Source organism: Natator depressus, chromosome 3, assembly GCF_965152275.1.
Source record: "Natator depressus isolate rNatDep1 chromosome 3, rNatDep2.hap1, whole genome shotgun sequence".
NCBI classification, from domain to species: Eukaryota; Metazoa; Chordata; order Testudines; family Cheloniidae; genus Natator; species Natator depressus.
The window spans coordinates 121,124,203-121,148,230 of NC_134236.1; the positions used below are offsets into that span (position 1 = coordinate 121,124,203).

At 41.3% G+C, this 24,028-nt stretch overlaps 1 protein-coding gene across 1 annotated transcript in view; it reads right to left on the reverse strand.

Annotated features, from left to right (window-relative positions):
• Nucleotides 1-15,742: 15,742 nt before the first annotated feature.
• WTAP (WT1 associated protein) overlaps nucleotides 15,743-24,028 on the reverse strand; it is a 36,203-nt gene continuing 27,917 nt past the window's right edge. Inside the window, exons 7-8 of the mRNA XM_074948704.1 lie at nucleotides 19,370-19,524; nucleotides 15,743-17,105 (exon numbers count right to left, since the gene is read on the reverse strand). Of these exons, the coding sequence (XP_074804805.1) occupies nucleotides 16,522-17,105; nucleotides 19,370-19,524 (739 nt within the window). The 3' untranslated portion in view covers nucleotides 15,743-16,521. The remainder of the gene's footprint in view (nucleotides 17,106-19,369; nucleotides 19,525-24,028) is intronic.

Sequence of the window (24,028 nt, forward strand, 5' to 3'; positions counted from 1 at the left end):
CAGAGGCAAAAAAAGCATTGAGTACATTCGCTTTTTCCACATCCTCTGTCACTAGGTTGCCTCCCTCATTCAGTAAGGGGCCCACACTTCCCTTGACTTTCTTCTTGTTGCTAACATACCTGAAGAAACCCTTCTTGTTACTCTTGATCTCTCTTGCTAGCTGCAACTCCAGGTGTGATTTGGCCTTCCTGATTTCACTCCTGTATCCCCGAGCAATATTTTTATACTCCTCCCTGGTCATTTGTCCAATCTTCCACTTCTTGTCAGCTTCTTTTTTGTGTTCAAGATCAGCAAGGATTTCACTGTTAAGCCAAGCTGGTCACCTGCCATATTTACTATTCTTTCTACACATCGGGATGGTTTGTCCCTGTAACCTCAATAAGGATTCTTTAAAATACAGCCAGCTCTCCTGGACTCCTTTCCCCCTCATGTTATTCTCCCAGGGGATCCTGCCCATCAGTTCCCTGAGGTTGTCAAAGTCTGCTTTTCTGAAGTCCAGGGTCCGTATTCTGCTGCTCTCCTTTCTTCCGTGTGTCAGGATCCTGAACTCGACCATCTCATGGTCACTGCCTCTCAGGTTCCCATCCACTTTAGCTTCCCCTACTAATTATTCCCAGTTTGTGAGCAGCAGGACAAGAAGAGCTCTGCCCCTAGATGGTTCCTCTAGCACTTGCACCAGGAAATTGTTGCCTACACTTTCCAAAAACTTCCTGGATTGTCTGTGCACCGCTGTATTGCTCTCCTAGCAGATATCAGGGTGGTTGAAGTCTCCCCTGAGAACCAGGGCCTGCGATCTACTAACTTCCGTGAGTTGCCAGAAGAAAGCCTCGTCCACCTCATCCCCCTGGGCCGGTTGTCTATAGCAGACTCCCACCACGACATCACCCTTGTTGCTCACACTTCTAAACTTAATCCAGAGACACTCAGGTTTTTCTAGAGTTTCATACTTGAGCTCTGAGCAGTCATACTGCTCCCTTACATACAGTGCAACTCCCCCACCTTTTCTGCCCTGCCTGTCCTTCCTGAACAGTTTATATCCATCCATGACAGTACTCCAGTCATGTGAGTTATCCCACCAAGTCTCTGTTATTCCAATCACATCATAATTCCTTGACTGTGCCAGGAATTCTAGTTCTCCCTGCTTGTTTCCCAGGCTTCTTGCATTTGTGTATAGGCACTTGTGATAACTCGCTGATCGTCCCTCTTTCTCAGTATGAGGCAGGAGCCCTGCCCTCTCGCGCGCTCCTGCTTGTGCTTCCTCCCGGTATCCCACTTCCCCACTTACCTCAGGGCTTTGGTCTCCTTCCCCCGGTGGACCTAGTTTAAAGCCCTCCTCACTAGGTTAGCCAGCCTGCTTGCGAAGATGCTCTTCCCTCTCTTCGTTAGGTGGAGCCCGTCTCTGCCTAGCACTCCTCCTTCTTGGAACACAATCCAATGGTCAAAGAATCCAAAGCCTTCTCTCCGACACTACCTGCGTAGCCATTCGTTGACTTCCACGGTTCGACGGTCTCTACCCAGGCCTTTTCCTTCCACGGGGAGGATGGACGAGAACACCACTTGCGCCTCAAACTCCATTATACTTCTTCCCAGAGCCACATAGTCTGCAGTGATCCGCTCAAGGTCATTCTTGGCAATATCATTGGTGCCCACGTGGAGAAGCAGGAACGGGTGGCGATCCGAGGGCTTGATGAGTCTCGGCAGTCTCTCCGTCACATCGTGAATCCTAGCTCCTGGCAAGCAGCAGACTTCTCGGTTTTCCCGGTCGGGGCGACAGATAGATGACTCAGTCCCCCTGAGGAGAGAGTCCCCGACCACCACCACCCGCCTTGTGTGATGTCATCTGTCATGTTCATTGACACATCTGGTGAAGTGAGCTGTAGGTCACGAAAGCTTATGCTCAAATAAATTTGTTAGTCTCTAAGGTGCCACAAGTCTTCCTTTTCTTTTTACGGATACAGACTAACACGGCTGCTACTCTGAAACCTGTCCACAACTAAAGAATTTGGCACAGGGTGTGAAAACAAAAATTCCAAATTTTTCACCATAACCTAATACATTTATTGGCCCATTTTCATCTGGGTGGTGTGGTGGCAAGAGTTTGCCAGATGGTCTTAGCAGGATTCACTAAGGTATCATTCCCTGGTAGAGCCACACAACTAGAGCAAAATGTATGCAAAATGTCCAACAGTTTATGTTGTAACTCATGGACTTTCTCTAACAGAATCTCTAATGAGTCAGCAATGTTTTTCATCAGTTACTGAAACTGTTTAAAAATTTCAGTAAGAGAACGTGGGAAGGAGAGGCATTACCACTTCATCTGGCAACAGTGATGAAATATTAGTCTGCAGTAGTCATCACTTTGTCCACTGCAACCTCTTGCTCCTCAAAAGATTCCTCCTGAGGTTGGGGATGTTGAGAAAGGAGTGATGTAGCAGGAGAATATCTCCTTCAGTGATCTCCTCAAGAGGAGCTAGGTCTTCAGGACTACTGATGATGGGCAGCCCAAGTGTCCCAGTGTGGCTACTGAGGTGGATCATAAGGCAAAAGAGGGGGCATCCAATGTTGGTAATGCCAGTGAGAAGGGACATACAATTTTTTTTCCCTAAGAATTTCCATGCAAGGGACAGTGATAGGGAAAATGTCCCTTTAATGATAGACAGGAGACCCCTGTACCAAAATCTGGGAGTCTAAGGAATCATCCTCGACATAGTCCCAGGGTGGGGCGGACAATGATGGTGAGGATGGCTGTCTGTCCTGAGGTAGGTGTTGGATATCAGGTGCTCCTAGGAAAAAATAAGGTCTGGTGACCTAGTTATTCAGAATCCATTAACAGTAGAGATTCTATCGCATCAAAAATATACAAGTCCTTGGGGTGTCAAACTTCCTGAGGTACCTGATATACGTGAGCCAAGGTAATATGAGGCTTTGTAGCAGCTGGTGTCAGTACCAAGAGAGCTGAATGCTTCAGTGGTTCCATTTTAGAAGATGGCGTTTGTACTGAGGGTGCTGTTTCAGCAATACATGTTTGACAGATGACACTGGTAGTGAGGACATTGATGACTTCTGAGATACCATCTGGTTACTGACACCGAAGAGTCTGAAGGTAGTCTGAAAGCCAGAGTGCTTGGGCGCTTCGATAAAGCAATCATGCTTAGATGGTACATAAGAACGGCCATACTGGGTCAGACCAAAGGTCCATCTAGTCCAGTATCCTGTCTTCCAACAGTGGCCAATGCCAGGTGCTTCAGAGGGAATGAACAGAACAGGCAATCAAGTGTGAACCATCTCCTGTCCCCATTCCCAGCTTCTGGCAAACAGACACTAGGGACACACACCATCCCTTCCCAACCTACCTGGGTTGGTTTCTGACACACCATGATTTTTTTTGAAGAATTGAAAGTCTGAAGAGCTCCCAGTACTGGGACACAAGAGGTCTCTAAAGTGGTCAGTCTCTAGGGTAATTGGCTACTCTTTGATGGAGGCTGTCTGTTAGGAGTTCTAGAATGCCTCTTATTTAGAACCTTGTCAGTGTCTGCCTTACTCTTCTCCTATGAAGATCTCAGGGACTGGGATATGGAGATTGACAGGGTACTGTCATAATGAGCCAAAACAATCTTCCTATTTTTTTGAGATGTGATTTTAAAAGAGGGCAGATCTTGCACTTCAGAGCTATGTAGGTATCTTCCAAACAGCGAAGGCACCAAGTGTGTCAATCACAGAGATTGATCCCCAGCAGGAGAGGCAGTGCTTGAATCCCAAGGATCTCTACACACCTCAGCGATGCAGCCCCTGAGAAAGCCCCTCAGGCAAGAGGGCGGGGGGAAGGGACCCCTTAAACCCAAAGAGGTGTAAAACTAATATAAATTAACATTAAGGCCTGGTCTACATTATGGGGTTAGGTCGAATTTAGCCTCATTAGGTCGATTTTAAAATGAATGCATGTACACAACCAACCCCATTCCGTTGACTTAAAGGGCTCTTAAAATCAACTTCTGTACTCCTCCCCAGCGAGGGGAGTAGTGCTAAAATCAACCTCACTGGGTTGAATTTGGGGTAGTGTGGACACAAATTGACGGTATTGGCCTCCGGGAGCTATCCCAGAGTGCTCCATTGTGACTGCTCTGGACAGCACTTTGAACTCTGATGCAGTAGCTAGGTACACAGGAAAAGCCCCGGGAACTTTTGAATTTCATTTCCTGTTTGGTCAGTGTGGCAAACTCAGCAGCACAGGTGACCATGCAGTCCCCCTAGGATCTCAAACGAGCTCCAGCATGGACCAAAAGGGAGACACTGGATCTGATTGCTGTATGGGGAGAAGCATCTATGCAGGCAGAACGCCGATCAAAAAGAAGAAATGCCAATATATTTGCCAAAATCTCACAGGGCATGTTGGAGAGAGGCTACAACAGGGACGCACGGCAGTGTTCAGATATAGATATTCAGGCCTGTCTGTAAAGGCCTATACTCTAATTTAGGTGTATTCTTATCACTTAACTTGTTATAGAGGTATAAAAGAAAGACTCAAAATCACTGTCTGCTGGTGTAAGGGCCTTCGCTTACTGTGACAGTCTGGGGCCCTGTTCTTAGGCTAAGGTCTTTGGCTAAGCAGCAGAGGCAGCCATAAGCTGGGAAGCAAACGGTCACATCCTCACATTCCAAACTAGTCACATTGAAATAAGGTGCTGTTGGGCTGTGAGGAATACAATCCTGTCCTGATAGTGCCTATCACCTCCAGAGAAAGGGAAGTGCGTAGAAAATGTAAAAGGAAACTTAGTTTGATAACATCCTGTCTGGCAAGAACTCACTTATCAATAGCTAGGATGTGAAATCCTCATTTCTTTGTAGATCTATCACCCCATTTCCCTATTGTTTGTCTGCATAATCTCTATCTGGTTCTGTGATTGTTCCTGTCTGCTGTATAATTAATTTTGTTGGGTGTAAACTAATTAAGGTGGTGGGATATAATTGGTTAAATAATCATGTTACAATATGTTAGGATTGGTTAGTTAAATTTCAGTAAAATGATAGGTTAAGGTATAGCTAAGCAGTACTCAAGTTTTACTATATAGTCTGCAGTCAATCAGGAAGGGGCGGGGAATGGGAACAGGGAATGGGGGTGGGGAAATTGGAGTCATGTTTTGCTAAGGAGGGGGAATGGGAACAGGGACACAGGTAAGGCTCTGTGGTGTCAGAGTTGGGAAGGGAGACACTAAGGAAGGAAACTGGAATCATGCTTGCTGGAAGTTCACCCCAATAAACATCAAATTGTTTGCACCTTTGGACTTCAGGTATTGTTGCTCTCTGTTCATGTGAGAAGGACCAGGGAAGTAAGTGGGTGAAGGAATAAGCCCCCTAACAGGCAGTGCCGCGTGAAAGTTAAGGAGCTGAGGCAGGCTTACCAAAAGACAAAGGAGGCAAATGGTCACTCCGGGTCAGAGCCCCATGCATGCCGCTTCTATGATCAGCTGCATGCCATTCTAGGAGGGGACCCTACCACTACCCCACCACTGTCCGTGGATACCTGCAAGGGGGGAGTCTCCCGCAACAGGGAGGAGGATTTTGTGGATGAAGAAGAGGAGGAGGAGGAAAATGCACAGCTGGCAAGTGGTGAATCCGTTCTCCCCGGCAGCCAGAACCTTTTCATCACCCTGAAGCCAATACCCTCTGAAGGCGGGATCCCCGACCCTGAAGCTGAAGAAGGCACCTCTGGTGAGTGCATATTTGTAACTACAGTACAGGGTTTAAAAGCAATAGTGTTTAATATTTGATTTTCCCTGAAGAATTGGAATGCATTCGTGGCCAGTACAGCTACTGGAAAAGTCTGTTCACGTGTCTGGAGATGGAGCAGGAATCCTCCAGGGACATCTCCATGAAGCTCTCCTGGAGGTCCTCTGAAAGTATTCTGGAATCATTGCAGCACAAAGCATGGCAGCGAATGGTCCTGGGTTTTGCTCGCATTCAAGCAACATTCAGTCTATATCTTTCTGTGTTAGCCTCAGGAGAGTGATATCATTTATGGTCACCTTGTTGAAATAGGGGAATTTTTGTAAGGGAACAGTAAAAGGACCCCATTCATGCTGGGCTGTTTGCGCTTGGCTAAAAGGGATCATCCCGGAGAATACCCATGCGGTGGGGTGAGGGGAGGTGTGTGCTGCACATCCACCCGAAAACCGCAGCCCCTCCTTTTAAATGTGAAACCCAACCCATTGCTTGCTATGGGAAAGGATGGTGCTGCAGTTTGAAACCATTCCTACATGTTATGCTTAAGAAGCCAACCCCGCGTACCCTTTGCCTTACCATGGCTTCATGGAAACCGAATTCTGTTGCCCAGCCATGTGCGATGTGTCACCATACCAGCAGGCGCTCAATATAAAAGGCAAAATATGACCTTGTACCTAAAGCACATGTGCTGTCTGCTGTGAAGTGCTTGATTCACTGTGAAAGAGTCTCCCTTTTGTTCTCAGAAATGTATCATCTTAAATTTTACTCTCCCTTTTTATCTCCCCCCAGGTGCAAATGTTTCTAGGCTCCCCCTATCATCTCCATCTCTGAGGTTATCGCAGATTAGAAGGCGAAAAAAACGCACTCGCGATGACATGTTTTCCGAGCTCATGCAGTCGTCCCGCACTGATAGGGCACAGCTGAATGCATGGAGGCATTCAGTATTAGAGGCTAGGAAAGCATTAAGTGAGCGCAAAGAGCGGAGGCAGGAAGCGATGCTAAGGCTAATGGGGGAGCAAATGGACATGATGAAGCATCTGGTGCAGCTGCAGGAAAGCCAACAAGAGCACAGACCCCCGCTGCATCCATTGTACAATCGCCTGACCTCCTCCCCAAGTTCCATATCCTCCTCACCCAGACGCCCAAGAACGCATGGGGGGAGGCCCCGGGCACTCAGCCACTCCACTCCAGAGGATGGCCCAAGCAACAGAAGGCTGTCATTCAAACAGTTTGATTTGCAGTGTGGCTACAATAAGCAATGTGGCCTTGTCCTTCCCTCCTCCCCCACTCCACCCCACCCGAACTACTTTGTCAGTTATTTCCCTTTTTAAAAAATTAATAAAGAAAGAATGCATGGTTTCAAAACAATAGTTACTTTATTTCAAAGGGGGGAGGGTGGCTGGCTTACAGGGAATTAAAATCAACAAAGGGGTGGGTTTGCATCAAGGAGAAATACACACAACTGTCACAGCGAAGTCTGGCCAGTCATGAAACTGGTTTTCAAAGCCTCTCTGATCTGCAGCATGCCTTGCTGTGCTCTTCTAATTGCCCTGGTGTCTGGCTCCTCAAAATCGGGTGCCAGGCAATTTTCCTCAACCTCCCACCCCATCATAAAAGTCCCCCCTTTACTCTCACAGATATTATGGAGCACACAGCAAGCAGCAATAACAATGGGAATGTTGGTTGCGCTGAGGTCTGACCTAGTCAGCAAACAGCGCCAGCGAGCTTTTAAACTTTCAAAGGCATATTCTACCACCATTCTGCACTTGCTCAGCCTGTAGTTGAACTGCTCCTTACTACTGTCCAGGCTGCCTGTGTACGGCTTCATGAGCCATGGGAGCAAGGGGTAAGCTGGGTTCCCAAGGATAACTATTGGCATTTCAACATCTGGTCTGGGAAGTAAGTTCCTTTTTGCAGCTGCTCGAACAGCCCGGAGTTCCTAAAGATGCGAGCGTCGTGCACCTTTCCCAGCCATCCCATGTTGATATTGGTGAAACATCCCTTGTGATCCACCAGTGCTTGCAGCACCATTGAGAAGTACCCCTTGCAGTTTATGTACTGGTTGGCAAGATGGTCGGGTGCCAAGATAGGGATATGCGTTCCATCTGTCGCCCCACCACAGTTAGGGAAACCGATTGCAGCAAAGCCATCCACTATGACCTGCATATTTCCCAGAGTCACTACCCTTGATAACAGAACATTAGTGATTGCATTGGCTACTTGGATCACAGCAGCCCGCACAGTAGATTTGCCCACTCCAAATTGATTCCCGATTGACTGGTAGCAGTCTGGTGTAGCAAGCTTCCACAGGGCTATCGCCACTCACTTCTCAACTGTCAGGACAGCTCTCATCTTGGTATTCCTGTGCTTCAGGCATGGGAAAGCAACTCACAGAGTTCCAGGAAAGTGGCCTTACACATTCAAAAATTTCACAACCACTGTGAATCATCCCATACCTGCAATACTATGCGGTCCCACCAGTCTGTGCTTGTTTGCCGGGCCCAGAATCAGCGTTCCACTGTATCAACCAGCCCCATTGCCACCACGATGTCCCAGTTGCCACAGCCCGTGCTGTCATGAACGTCTGTGTCTATGTCCTCATCAAAATCGTCCTCATGCTGGCGTCTCTTAGCCCGGTTCTGCATCTACTCCAGGATAATGCACGCGGTGTTTACAATGCTCACAACAGCAGCGGTGAGCTGAGCCGGCTCCATGCTTGCCGTGGTATGGCGTCTGCAGGAGAGCAGAGTTGCAGCAGAAGCGGTGGATGACGATGGATGCCACGAGAATAGATATGTATATAGAATGACAAGAGGACCTGCGAGGTGGATTCATGGCACCAGGAGAGCAGGAGAGCAGAGTTGCAGCGGAAGCGGTGAATGACGACAACATGGAGAAATTTGCTATTGAGACTGAGCTCATTTACAAGAGCAGGAGAGCAGAGTTGCAGCGGAAGCGGTGGATGATGACGGTTAGCAGTCATACTGAACCATCTGCTGACAAGAGCAGTGGTGACGCTGAGCTGAGATGAGATGAGCGGGCTCCGTGCTTGCTGTGGTATGGTGTCTGCATGGGAAAAAGGCACGAAACGATTGTCTGCCGTTGCTGTCACAGAGGGAGGGGTGACTGATGACATGTACCCAAAACCACCTGTGACAATGTTTTTGTTCCATTAGGCATTGGGAGCTTAACCCAGAATTCCAATGGGTGGCAGAGACTGCGGGATAGCTACCCACAGTGCACCAATCCATAAGTCGATGCTAGCCACGGTGGTGAGGATGCACTCCGCCAACTTCATGCACTTAGTGTGGACATATGCAATCGACTGTATAAAATCGATTTCTAAAAATCGACTTCCATAAAATCAACCTAATTTCATAGTGTAGACATACCCTAAGAATGTATGGTTAAGGTATAAGCTAAGTGGTACACTAGATGCTCTGTCTCAGGTGGGTGATTGAGAAGGAACTCGGGGCAGTTCATCTACACAGCTCTATATATCCTCTGTACGGGGCACAAGGACGGCTGGAGTGAAAGTGCAGGCCACACAGGCATTGCTATGAAAATCTCCAATCAAAGGCACATGAGCATCTGCAGTGGAGTACCCATAGGGATGTTACTTGACATTCCAATTTATTCCATTTAATATTAATGCTGTTAATATAGGGTCATACTGAATGATCATGAAGCATGTTTGGCACAAAATAATCAGATAAAGTGATGGGGGGGCCACATAAATACCTACCTAAAGAGATAGCCTTGCCCTTTTCTTTAGTGTTTTTGTATTTATTTATTGGTAAGTTATCTTTTAAAAAAATCAAGGGGAGAGGGAGAATTGATTTATAAATTTCTATTAGTTTGGTTTGTCTCAAAATCTGTCTTATGTTGGTAGTGTTGAATTTCTTAGATTTGGTAGGCTCTTCACAGATTTTACAGCCAGAAGGAACAATTTTGATAATCTAGTCTTACCTTTTGGGTATAGCACAGGACATAGAACTTCAACGAGTAATTTCTACATCTAGCTCCAGTGCTTGAACTAGACCACTGTTTCTAAACCTTTTTAGTTTGGTGGCCCCTTTTTCAGCACACATTTTTCCCCCATGCCCTTATGTTTACTATAAAAGAACAAAATATATCAATGCTAACCCTATGATTCGTGTGAGTATTCCAAGAGGTTGACAAAGCATACTTACCTTGAAGGAGGGTAAGGATGTGCACAGGAGCAGGGTGCAAGATTCTTTGCTTTTAGTTTGTAATACATTTTTTCAGTGCCTCACAGTCCACCAGATGAGAAATACTGGACTAGATTAAATCAAGAGTAAATGAGGTTTGGAGAGGGATATAGATGTTGGTCTCTGTGACGGTGCCCCCCATAAGGCTTTATGGAAATATGCTTATGAATATATATGACATAACTGGAATATATTCTGTGCTACATATGCCATGTAACATATCTATGTAAAGGTTATGATTTACTGAATCTATTAATCCTACTTGTATGCATGTATCATTTTTGTATTCAAAGTTATGAATATTGGCCGTGTACTGGCTTGATTTCTAAATAACCTTAGTAGAGCATTTGGTCAGTTCCTGGAGAAAGGAATTTGCAAAGTTACGTGCCCAATCAAGAAGCACTTAAGGAACAATGCATCTTGAATGCTCCAATCCACATAAGAAGTCTTCCTGGAGACATTCAGGATACCATGTGGGCAATGGCATCTGCCTGTGGCAATGTCCACTGACTCCCTTGACGCCTTTGAGGAGCAGTGGGCGCTGTCCGGGGTTCTCTGCTCGGTGTCCCCATCCGGTTCCCTTCGTTTGACCCTTTGACCACACTCCTGTCCCTGTTATTTCATTAGTTGTTCCCTGTACTTATTTGGTTTCCAGGTCCTGTGGATTCCCCTCTTAGGCTGGAGGGGGATTCTTTAGCACTTCCCGGATCCTAATAGAATCAGTCTCCTGTAGTGATCTGGCCTGACCCTGTCACAGTATATTATTGTTCTGGACTTTAGTGTGCAAACAGAATATAAATATGATCAAGTCAAAAACAAACAAACAAAAAACCTGAGAGTCATGCATGAACATGTGACTTGCTCAGGCGACTCCAGAACTCCATCTTGGAGCTGGATTTTGCATAGGGGAGAGGAGGGGGTCTCCACCCACAAGAGAAGGTCTATTTAGCCTGTGGGAGACCCCTCCATTTTGTCTTCAGCTGGCTAAGGAGATAGCCTCTCCACCCTCAAGGATACCTGAAAGAAACTGGAACAAAGAACAGTAACTACAGGGGGGTGCGAGTGTTTGCTGGACCCAGACTAGAAGGAGGCTAGTATGTTAAAGAGAGTTTACTGGAACTGGTGAGGTTTTTATCTGTATTCAGTTTGATTAGACATAGACCTGCGTGTTTTATTTTATTTTGCTTGGTAATTCACTTTGTTCTGTCTGTTACTACTTGGAACCACTTAAATCCTACTTTCTGTATTTAATAAAATCACTTTTTACTTATTAATTAACCCAGAGTATGTATTAATACTTGGTGGGAGGGGGGCAAACAACTGTGCATATCTCTCTATTAGTGTTATAGAGGGTGGACAATTTATGAGTTTACCCTGTATAAGCTGCTTTCAGTTAAGCCTACAGCTGTTAGGGGACATGGTTCAGACCTGGGTCTGGCTGAAACCAGGCAGGGCACTGAAGTCCTAAGCTGACTGGGCAGGAAAGCAGGGGCAGTAGTAGTCTTGGCACATCAGGTGGCAGTTCCCAAGGGGGTTTCTGTGATCTAACCCGTCACATCTCCATTCTCCACTATGGCTGAGCTGTACTTGAACATAATGGAGGTAGTAGCCAAAGGGAGCCAGTTGCAGCCCTTCAGAGCCTCAGTTGCCAGGCAAGTTAGAGCAGGAACGGTTGTACTCTGAACTTGCCTAAGTCCCGTATGCCAATGGAGGATTGGGTGTAGCAGAGCTGAGTTATGCCTCACCCCCTAGTACCAATGTAGATGGCGGGTGATATAAGATGTAGTGTCAATATGGTCTCCACACCAGCAGGGATTTTCCCCTCTGAGGCATCAGCTGATTTACACCTATTTTGCACTGCATAGCAAATGAAAAATGGGAAAGAACTGGTTAAGTGGTACTGCAGAAAACAATTTGTGGGGGTAGAATGGGTCACAAATTAAATATGTCAGTGTGATGCTGCTGCAAAAAAGGCAAATGTCATCCTGGGATGCATTAACAGGAGTGTCATATGTAAATGGTGGAGGTAGTTGTTCTTCTGTACTCAGCAGGAGTGAGACCTCAACTGGAGTATTGTTCCTAATTTTGGGCAGTGCACTTTGAGAGAGATGAATTGGCAAAAATCCACAGGAGAGCAACAAAAGTGATAAAAGGACTAGAAAGCATGATGTACAAATAAAAATTGAAATTGGACATTGAATTTAGATGGCAGGGGAGAGAGAAGACATGTTACATCTTCAAACATGTAAAAAGTAATTAGTGATCAACTGTTCTTCATGTCCCCTGAAGGCAGGAGTAGTAGAAGTCCGTTTAATTTGCAGCATAGGGGTTTTAGGTTAGATATCAGAAAATACTTTTTAACTACAGATGGTTAAGGACTGGAACAGGTAGCCCAGGGAGGTCGTTGAATCTCCATTATTGAAGGTTTTTAAGAACAGGGTATTCACCCAAAAGAGGGGTCACAAAAGCATATGGTAGAAGGGGATCACAGTATTGCCACCCTTACTTCTGCACTGCCTTCAGAGCTGGACAGCCAGAGAGTGGTGGCCGTTGGCTGGGTGTCCTGCTCTGAAGCAGCACTGCCACCAGCAGCAGCGCAGAAGTAATGGTGGCATGGTATGAGGGTCATCACAGCCTGAAATATCTTCAAAAGGGGTTCCCACAAAAAAAGTCTGATAATGCCAGGTTTAAACAAACACCTGTCAGGGATGGTTTAAGTCAGTGTTTCCTCAAACTTTTGTATTGGTTACCCCTTTCACATAGCAAACCTGTATTTAACACTATTATAAATGCTGGAAGCAATTGGGGATAGAGGCTGACAGCTCACAACGCCCCCTGTAATAACCTTGTGACCCCCCTGAGGGGTCATGAGCCCCAGTTTAAGAACCCCTGGTCTAAGTGTTCTTAATCCTGCCTCAGCACAGGGGAAAAGACTAGAGGTTTTCAAGGTCCTTTCCAGCATTACATTTCTGATTCTATTATTTATAGCAACACCAAGTGGCCTTAGTGAACTGGAAAAACTGAGCCTTCAAGTGATCAGGAATATGATTTCTGTATGTTCACAGCAATACTGAATGCAACATTCAGTTATGTTGAACCTGCTATTTCTGTTCTTTGTTATTGATCTTTTCAGGCTTTGTTTTCCCCTCTGCATTTTCTTCCATGCACCTACTCAAATTCCAACTCCCATTCATTCCTTCCCCACCACTGCTTCATTCTAAAACCTTTTCCTTTATCAGCTAAAATAATCAGATATTAAGTAGTCTGACATCTGTGTTATTGGGGAGTTAACTGTAAAGCCCACTAGCAGCAATAAGCAAGAGTGCTCACACCTCTACACTCTTAAGGTTATTTGCAGAATCGAACAAACAGTGCCTCAAGTGTAGATCACATCAGAAGGTTCTGTTAGCCAACATGAGTTAGTTTTTAAATGAAGTGAAAGATTTCAGATTCTGCAAAATCTAGATGTCAATTAATCCACAAATACATCAAGCAATTTATAAGCCAGCATGTTAGATTTGGCTTCTGCTAGGAATGCTACATGAAGCATCATGTCAGAAAATCCAATTGAAGGGCACCATATAGGGACCTTAAATTGTATCGTGCATAATTTGACAAATTACTCTTTTGTTTTGTAACCTCATTACTTAGGATGTGTAGTACCATAGCACCTAAGAGGTTGCCAGTTTAGGATCTGCTAGGACAGCATACCAATGTGTCATACGGCTCGATCTGAGCCAGTTATACTGTTTGGCAATCCAAGGATGTAGAATAAAAATAGTTGTATACTCCAACATCTAGAGTGAAATATGGACCCCACAGAAGTCAATGGGAGTTTTGCCATTGACTTGAGTGGGGCTAGGATTTCACCCCCAACATTTATGACAAATGCAGTGAGATTACATGTCAACACTTAAGATGCAGACTTCACTTGTATGTTGATTAATTCATTAAATTTGGTAGTTACGACCATTTATATATCCACATACTTAATATTCAAAACTGTTTAGCCAGTTTTTTTACATTGCTCTATTTCCTCCCAGTTGTGCTGCATTCTGACAAATATGTTCCAATAAGCAAGCCATTTTGCAAAACAGATCAAACTTTCATCCCATTAACCAACATAAGGATTGCAGAACTGCTCAGATTTATACACTAAATTTTTTTTTTTAAACTCTGGATATTGGAACACAATTAACATAGCAAGTGGAGAATAGAGAGGGAAATAGTTTTAACAGGTATTTGAACAGCAATTGGTTTACCCTTGGCATAGAAAGTTTGTTTACTAATGCAATTTACAAGTTTTATAAAAATTAGTATGATCTGCTTTAGAATGGAGAGCGCCTAAATACTATCAAACTACTCCACTCTATCTTTTTAATAAAGTTAATTTTAAAACATACCATTACAATGGGAAAAAAGTCATTTTATATTAAAAAGATTTAAAATGTAAACAGGCAATTTAAATGAAACAATGCTTTTAATATTCAAAATCAGAAGGCCTTATTTTGCAGAACAGATAACTACATAAGGAAGTCAATTTAAAAAAAAAAATCACATTTGAAAAATCAATTAAAAACAGCATATTGCTGTAATTTGAAGATTAGAGGAAAAGGTATTTTTCATGTATTTACTCTGAACTTTTGATGGCACTGTGCAGAGTCACTTTTATCATTCACCTGTAGTTTCCCTAGTTGCTGTGAAATATGCAGATACAAGTGAGAAAAAATTGCCTATCAAACCACAAAAGTGCCTTGGATTCAATAGTGTATCAAACTCCTTTTAACTCATTTATTGAGATCGGCTATATTTCATGTTGATGTCTAACAGGACTCCTGCAGTTTATTACATCAATGGTTTTGTTTCATAGCATGTTATGTCCATCCCCTCATCTCTTGATATTGCTATTGTAGACACCTTTAGTATACCATGGACTCCACATTCTTCTCTAGATTACAGTACCAAACAAAATATCAAAACATTTATTCTTATTAGAATTTAGTAAAATGGATTGTAGAGTTTCTTTTAATAGCAATTAGTTAAAAGATGGTTTCCAAAAATCTACATGGCTTACAAGTACTGCTTTGCAGCAACAGAAGTGCAAGTGCTTCCACAAGTAGGCTGCAAAGTTGGCAGCAGTATCTCTCTTTTTTTGCCTCCGCTATGCACAAGCAGCATAAAACCTTCAAGTAACAGACTGATAAGTTATCTAGTGTCAATGCATTTCTAGTTAAAGGTGAAATTAAAGCAATTTTAAAAGTATGGTTCTTAACTTTAACTTAACGCTAAACCCACCAGATGAGTGCCACAGGGCTTTAGCCCTATAGTTGTGTTTATAAAAATGCCATTTTTATAAAGTCATCTCCTTGTTTTCATACTGCCACCTTTAAATTGGTAAAGCAGATTGTGTGTCACCAGAAACTCAGGTGCTGAAGAACTTGTAACTAAAAACACATTTATCTGACAATATAAAGTGTGATCTATTTTTAAACAGTTTCAGATTTGCTTTAACTCAAGATTAAGGTTAAGTTAATCATAACGAAATCAGGAATAACTTAATTTCTTCAGCTTTTATAGTTTAATTCCTTGTGAATTTACACAAAAGACATTTATACCTCGCTACGGATCAGATTTATGACGCCATGAAGTCTGCAATATCAGTTCTTCACACATGGTATTGTCACTTCTTCATTTGGTGATAACAAAAACAATTTACAAGGTAAGCACCCCCAGCCACCAAGCCAACCTGAAATTAAACTACAAGAACTTATATTTATTAAAAAGAAAAATGTCACATGTCTCAAACTTGAGGTCTTCAGCATGATTTTTTACTATGTAGATTTGTAGTGGGCAAATAATCCAACAGAAAACATGAACAATAAAAATGCATTGTATACAAATACATCACATGAAACCAATGCAGACTAAAATAAATTACATTATTAAAAGTCTTTATTTAGGTTTGGTCAGTACAGGTAAGATAATATTGGAGTCACAGAGCAATATGCATAAACAAGATACAACAGTTCTTAAAAACTGAGTAACTATGCACACAAACTTCTTAAACATTCGGTCACCTAAGGAGAAATGCACAGATGTATGGTGGAAAAAACTGTAATTAACACTGGAACTACTACAGGACTCCTTCAACAAGTCCATCTTTTAGTGATAAAACTACTGTACTGGGCAAACTTGGCAGTCATAAACCCACAGCTAATATGACAAATTTTGAATGTGGTGTAAATATGAGTAAGAATGCCCTTACACAGCACAGGTTCTAGATATACACAGATTTGTACAGACATCATTTATGTTATACTTTGTGGAAATAATTTCCATTTTCAACTTCACATTAACTCATATAAAAATAACTTGAGCCTACACAAATGTCCTTTTAGCAACATTCAACGTAATTAACTGTTAAAATTTCCAAAGTGGCAGAGGTATTGAAGCAAAAAAACCACAAAAAGGCAAAACTGTGACAAGTATGCACTAATTTAAACGGTTTCTGGACAGTATCCTCTCCCAATTTAAATGACACTGTATAAAAGTGTTGCAGAAAAAAATGTTACAAAACTGAACCCTGGACATTTACATTGGAGTCCAAACCATTCTGAACATGACGAGAACCCACAGTTCTGTTACCTTTCATGCTCACTGTTTTCTCTTCTTGAGGATCATGATTGGAGTCTGTGTCATTTGAGTGGTGAGTGAGTGAGTTTTCACTGCCCGTGGGAGAGTCTACACTTTCATACCCAGTACTTAGTTGGTTTATGTAGCTACAACCTCCTCTGACTGTTCTATCTTCAGAGTGGTTGGAGAGCTTATTACCATTCCCTGGAGACGCTGGGAAGTCATCTTCCGTGCCACTACCCTCCCTATAAAATCCAGGCCCAGACGTCCTCTGATGGGAAGAGCTGCCATTGCTCGGTCCGTTAGCCAGACGGCTGCAGTCTTTACCCATGGCCTCTCCCTGGTCTGTAGGCTCAGAAGATGGAGTCCTGCTGGTACCTGGGGCTGAGGCCTGGGACTGCTGCTGCTGGAACTGAGCCAACTGCTGGCGAGTCTCCTTCAACTGCTGCTGGAGAACTAGAATGGTACTCTGCATACCCTCTACCTCCTCATCAAGCTGGATGATGAAGTCATTCAATTCTATATAGAGAAAACACATTTGGAGCACACACTTAATAGCTCACATACCTGGACTCTAAAACAATACATAAAAGAATCCTGAGCAGATAGAGTTATTACTAAAGGTTCGTATGCTAAAGTTCCTAGAGGTCTGTATTTTCAGCTGTTGCATCTGCAAAATGTGTGATGTTGCAATGTTCTGTATGGAGGAAACCCTAAATTCCAAACTGCCATCTGCATACTTTTTCAAACACAGCTATTGGGCGAGGGTGGAGGTGTGTGGGGAAAAATCCACTCTTGGACAAAGGGAGGGTATAGAAATACGTGCTGGGAAATAGCTGAACTCAAAAGTATTAGTAGGAAATATACTGCAAGTGAACTTCACTTCCAGGTACAATACTATAGCAGCTATCTTTTTTTTTTTTTTTTTAAATAGTGACAAAGCACATTCTGATGCAACATATAGGCTACTTGTAGGTATCAGAATGATTCAGAATCATTAGTTTACTAACAATAAGTGATTTAATTACTTTTCCTCCTTTCAGCCCTGCATAACAAGTACAACAGGAGAGAGATGGATTCCAGTCTGACTTGTGCATCAACAGATCTGTTAACCAAGTTGTAACTGTGGAATTTTTAGTTTGGATGTATAACAAAAGAAAAAAAACAGCTTGCCTCTCATAGCCTGGATTGAGGTTGCAATACTGGGAGTCAGGGAAAGAAAAAATTGTATTGGCTAACTGAGCAAGTTTGACGAGGAGTCAATAAGAGAAATATGGAATCCCACAATGCAATTTTTGGTCACTTTTTACATTAAACTGCACATTAACTCTACGATGACAAAGCAAAACATGCAATCTATATTACTTTATTTTGATGTTTTATAAACAAAGTATCTCGAGAAGATGGACTTTTCAGAACTCCAACTCATTATTTGCAGCTATAAAGGAAACTAAAAAAGAGAAAATGAATGGTCATGGGTGGAAGAGAACAGAATTGTGAGCTGGTTAAGGTCTCAGGCCTTTTAGAACCTCACTTAAAACATTTGGTTCTGCAGGGAGTGTGCGCTCATACCCCCCAGTGGTTGCTTTTAAATCATTCTGAAGCTTGTAACACTGCATCATGTTCAAGAGTATATACCTGCAGAGGCAATTTTTGAAAGAACATTCGCTTCCTTTGTTTCAATTACCAACTTGATAAATTTAGAAGGAAAAAGTCACTTGGGTGATTTAACGCATTAATTTAGGGAACCGAAAAAGTAGTCTTTATTCCAGTAACATACTGCAAATTGATGCCACAATTGTAAGAACTATTTTCCCTAATTCTTCTAGGCATTCTACCATTCTACAATGAGCTTCCTCACAAAGGAAGCAGATAATTCTATCTTCAGAAGTAAGTGCATCATGTCACAAACCATTAACCAGCTACAGGTTGTAAAGTCAAATAAAACCTGCATAGTCCTGTTGAACTTCTAGGTTTTCTTTTTCGCAACTGGTTTCAGGGACAGTGTCAGACTTAACTCCCAAACTTTCTTTTTAAAATATTTTATAAAGAAGTCTGTTTAGGGCCACTCTCAGACAATAAATTTAGAAGAAAAAATTTCCTGACCTATGTTACAAACTCTGAACCTTTAAGGCTGGAAATTTAGTAGTCTAGGATTTTTTTCCTCCATTTCAGCTAGGGGAAGTCAGTTCACAGGTAGTTTCACTTGCAGGTTCAGAGGCACTAACAAATGCTGCAATATTTTGATTGTGAATATTGCAGAACATTTGTGTAAAAAACAGTCACTGAAATGTAAACAGATTTCTGTGAACATTTCTACTGATTTTAGGTATTGTTAAAAGCCTGTTTTTAGCAAATGAAGTGAGACTATAAAACATCCCATTAATATTTGCATGAAATTAATAAAAAGTAAGAGTTTTAGATTTAACAGTTCAGCAGCTTTTGCTGTCCAAAGAGTGTAGAATATTGTGTTCAGACCCAAAAAGTGAAATAGTTTCATTCTCCACCTTAAAGTGACTCTGACCCCAGTGTAAACAGCGAAGTTACCCTTAAATATTTTGTTTTAGTAATCTAAGGCAACCAGCACCACAGATAAGAATTTTTACATTATGTTTAACCTGACACTGTCCCTTTGATTCTGGGAAAGGGGGAAGGAAAAAAAAAAAAAAAAGTGTCTTGTGCTCAGTAACGGGATAATTTACAATATCCACATGACCAGTAGATTAAATAATTAAGCCAGTGCAAATGCAAGGCAATTTCCATTTTCTTAAAAAAGCCCTTACCATCCTGACTGCTTTTTAGTTCCTCACTATATTTCTTCTGTAAAGCCAGCTCTGCCTCAAGCTGTGCAATGCGTCCTTGGGACAGCTGCCTTCCAAGCTCTTGATTCTCCTGGATAAGCATTCGACACTTCGCCATTAACTTTTTGCCTGTTTGGCTGCAAAGGAAAGAGCCATCTATCACAAAATGAAGATAAAACCTTCTGTAATCTTCCTCAATTACAATTATAACAGAGATAGGAGATGCGATTTCTGCATGTCACAATTTAAGGAACACTGTGCCTCAAGGTAATTGTCATAGCAGAAAGTCTCCCTATAGTTACCACGTGCTGTTCCAATGTCTGTTGATCTTCTGTCGCCGTTCCGTAAAAGCGAAAGGCAAATTCTATTACTGTAAATATGAATGGCCACAATGTTTTTGATTACTGACATCTGGACTATCAAGACACAATTTGGCATTTGTCCATTCTCAAAGGAAGAAAAAAAAAAAGGTTAACTATGTGCCTGGTAATCAGACAGTGAGTTACAAACATTAAAAGTGCTCCTTCACTTTATGTACTAAATATTTTACTAGTTAGTCAGCTTTTTTTTTTTTTTTTTTTTTTTTTAAACACACACCTGTCAGGTTTGAAGAATATTGAATTTAATGGGTTTTTTTGATCAGCATGAAAACTTCTTACTTAACGTACCTGAATGATTAAATATTTATATTTTTCCAGTTTTGTACTTTTGACTATATTATATACATTGCTTCGTTGTTTCCCCAATAGCTACAGTCAGCTCCTCCTTTGTGTCTTTCACAGAGTGTGAGGGGAGATAAGAGAAAATGGAGCTGAAAAATACAAGGCAGCAGGGGGATTCAGGAGCAAGTAGTGTTTTGTTTTTTTGTTATTTTTTAAGTTTAACCAGATTTCAAAGTTGACAGTGTACCTTTAAGAGTGCCTGGTGATCAAAAGCCAGGAAACACCAGACCAAAAAGTATTTCATGGGGAAAAAGCAGATTTGATATTCTGCTTTTTGCAAAATCAGGAACATACGCATATCTTAAATCTTCATGTTAAAACTGCAATGTAGAGCATTATAGGAACTAGTATGCAAATTAATATATAGGCAATAATGTTTATTTTATCACAAAATAAAATTGATAGCTAAAGCCCTCTAACACTGTTGGTCTGCCAAAGTTTGGAAAGTAACCACAAATATTTTGCCTTCTTTGAGGTTTAGCAACATATATAATGAAGCAGTCCTCTTTTTCCACAGGAAATGAAAGCCCTGGAAAAACAGAATTAATGGGTTTGTGATTGAACTTCAGGACTTGTATTAGGTAACAAGCCTGAGGAGGTCAGCTTGAGACTGTATAATAAAGTTACAAGGGCAGAATGAAATTTTGCATATTAAAAAGGTAAAAAAATATTGCTAGTGTGCTTCAGACCACAGCTCTCCCCAGCAAAACTGGTGCCCAGCCAAAAGTCACTTCAAATCATCTCTCAATTAACTCTTTAAGCATTCAAGCTTTTAACACTTCAGATTTTTAATAGTTCTGCCAACTGTCCCATTTAAAGTCTTCCAACTGACTCTCCCACATCTTTGAGGGGCTGCTCCAGAAGGAATCTGGCTGTGTAAAGTCCTGGAAGCCTGCAAATGTGCTTAATACAGCAACCTGTTCTTTATCTTGATGTGATGTCCAATGCCAAGTTCTTGAAGCTTAGAGTTGTGCTGACCTAATACAATACAAGTAATACAATTTAAGATAAAAATTTTCTATGGGATGCTTATTTATTCTGTGTAAACTAGGACCACTTTGGACTTAACCAATGTGACAGATATTGCAAAAGCTTTTAGGCAGACAGGCAATGATTTAGCCATTTCCAAGTTCCTGCTACTGGTAAGCTTTTATTCTGTATTTACTACCACTATAGATAATCATGTAATGTCTTCACAACAGCCATTACCAACTGTTGCATGTATTAGTATGCACCATTAACAACTTCGGAAGCTTTGCACCATTCTAGAATGCCTGCTAATTTCTTCACCATGTCTGTTCCTGCCACAACAAACCTTTTGCTTTTATTACCCGTATAGGAATTTGCACAGTTACCTATAATGCAATTTACTTTTCTAAACTTTACTTTGTCTAAACACTGCACTACTGAGTTTGAACAAACCTACCTTGCATGTTGAAGTATGTAATCAAGATAATACATGCAAGACTATCAAAGGCAGTAAATCTTAGAATAACTCTGATTAAAGTCACAGAACTAGGTTTTGCAACTGTATGTTTACCAAATTTATGTGCGAACACATACTATAAAACCTGTAAAAATGGAAGGGGTTAAATTTCAAAAGACTAACATTTGTAACAGTAAGCTTTCTATAAGTGAAGTTTCTGCTGATGTTTTATTTAAACAAAAATGCGTATCATGTGCTGAATGTTTAAATGGTGATTTAAATGGCTTAATAAAACCACTCACTTTTCCCCCCTCTAAACATCTGTCAGCAAGGATAATGCTGTATGCATCTACTACAATGAAGTCCCAGGCCTGATGCTAAACTTGGGCTTGCAATGGAATTGGAGCAGACATGTGTTGGGTTAGTTCAGAACAATTAAAGATTTTGAAGGAGATCATCAACTCTTTCAAATATGAGATGAGGTGCCATAAAATAAGAGTGGTTATACACAAGGACAGGACGAAAATGGGAAACCGTTCCTAGTGAAACAACAAAAATTTCTACAAACCCTTTATAGCTTGAACAGTCTGACTCATCTCTTTACCAATGAAAATAAAATCATGAACCCAATGACAAATAAAAGAGTTCCCTAAATATTGAAACAAACAAACAAGACTAGAAATAAACTGTTGATTCCTTGCATTCTATTTCCTGCACGTATCTAATATGTATTCACATACTTGCACCATGATTAGACTCAGATTACACAGAATTTGAATTAGGGAATATTGTTCAGTTCTTTTATCACTTACTTTTAAACACAACATAACCTCCCCCCCAAAGACTATATAAAAATTAGAAAAAAAATTTTTTAAATACTTCTGCTTGAAATTAAGACAAAGTGGTAAGAAACATTTGTCATCTCAGTGTCACACAACACATTTTGCTCCAAAGGACAGTTTTGCATCCTTTATCTAAATAAATTAACTGATTTATAAACTTCAAATTACCAAGAAATCAGCATGGCTGGTTTTTTTGACTGCATATTATAGTAAACAGTACTTTCAAATTACTTGGTAACACATTAACACAATTGTTCACTAATGCAAGTCTTACCTTTGTTTTGATGCTAGATCACTAAAACCTTAAATAATACTGTCACAGCAAAATAGGTTCAATATATGTATAATTTTTTAAAAAAATTAAAATTTTGAAGGTTTTCTTTTGATGTAAATCCACTGCTTAAGTAACACTACACAAAAGCACACTACTCTTTCTCGCCCACATTAATTATCTGAAGCACACAACAGTTTAAGATACTTTAAGTGAGTTGAATTAAAATTTAAGTGATCTTAATGAAAATTGCATTTTGAACAATAAGCAGTTAGAATACATTACCTTTTATAAAATAGAACCTGGTGGATTTGGGGTTTTGGCTTGTTTTTTTAAAGTGATTTGGTTACAGTGAACTTTCCACAGTGTTGGACGGAGTCATGAAATAGTGCCCGACTGTATATTTAGAACATTAATGTTCTGACAAACTAATCAGCTAACAATACATGAGCACTATACCAGTCCACATAATTTCACATTTCTCTGCACACTTACACATCTCAAAACATGCACTCTGAGCTGTCCCATATTACTATTCTTGCAAATAACTTGGGACAACATTACAAAAAGGCATCAATAGAGTAGCAAAGCTCCTTAATTGATTCCAGCCAGAAGAATGCATGCGTTTAAATTATTATTTTTTTAAGAATATCGTCTTCCCTCTCTTTTCAGAGAACGAGACATCTTAAAGGTAACATTCTCGTTCATTACCCCAAAAGTTTCACAGTACAATAGTATTACCGTCGTGTTCCTTAAGCTCTATATTAACAACTCTTTCAAGGCACATTTTATATAGAAGTGCAATACAAAAACAGGCATACAATGAAACAAAAAATACCCCACACCAACACTGAAGACAGTTGCCATTATGTGTGCCTCATTTATGAAGCATTTGAGATCAGTTCTCAGAATAGACGTTTGAAAAAATTCTCATTTCTGCATGTTTCCATGCAGTGAAATACTTATCACAACTAGTTTTCCTAATCATACACTCTAGTTGTGATCAAATATATTGCTTCAAACAATTTAAAACCTGTAATTAGATAGTACCTGTATTTTATACAGTCCTATTTTTGAGTCCACAGTATCATCAACCATCCAGAGAACAATCCATTATTTAAAATCATATTGATTTAAGGCTCAGTGAAATGCTATATAGCTCAAATGCTAAACAGTCAGTCAAAAGTGTACACTACCACTGATGCAATATGAAATAGCACTCTCTCGTGGCTATTTAAAGCTGGTTAGCAAATAAACTCTTTAATGCAAAATTCACCTCATTGAGTTTTGACCCAGCAGTTCAGTGAACAAGCAGGAAGTCCAGTCTTATTGGCAAAACTGACTTACAGTGTCTCTAAGTCACTAGGCTCAAGGTTAAGA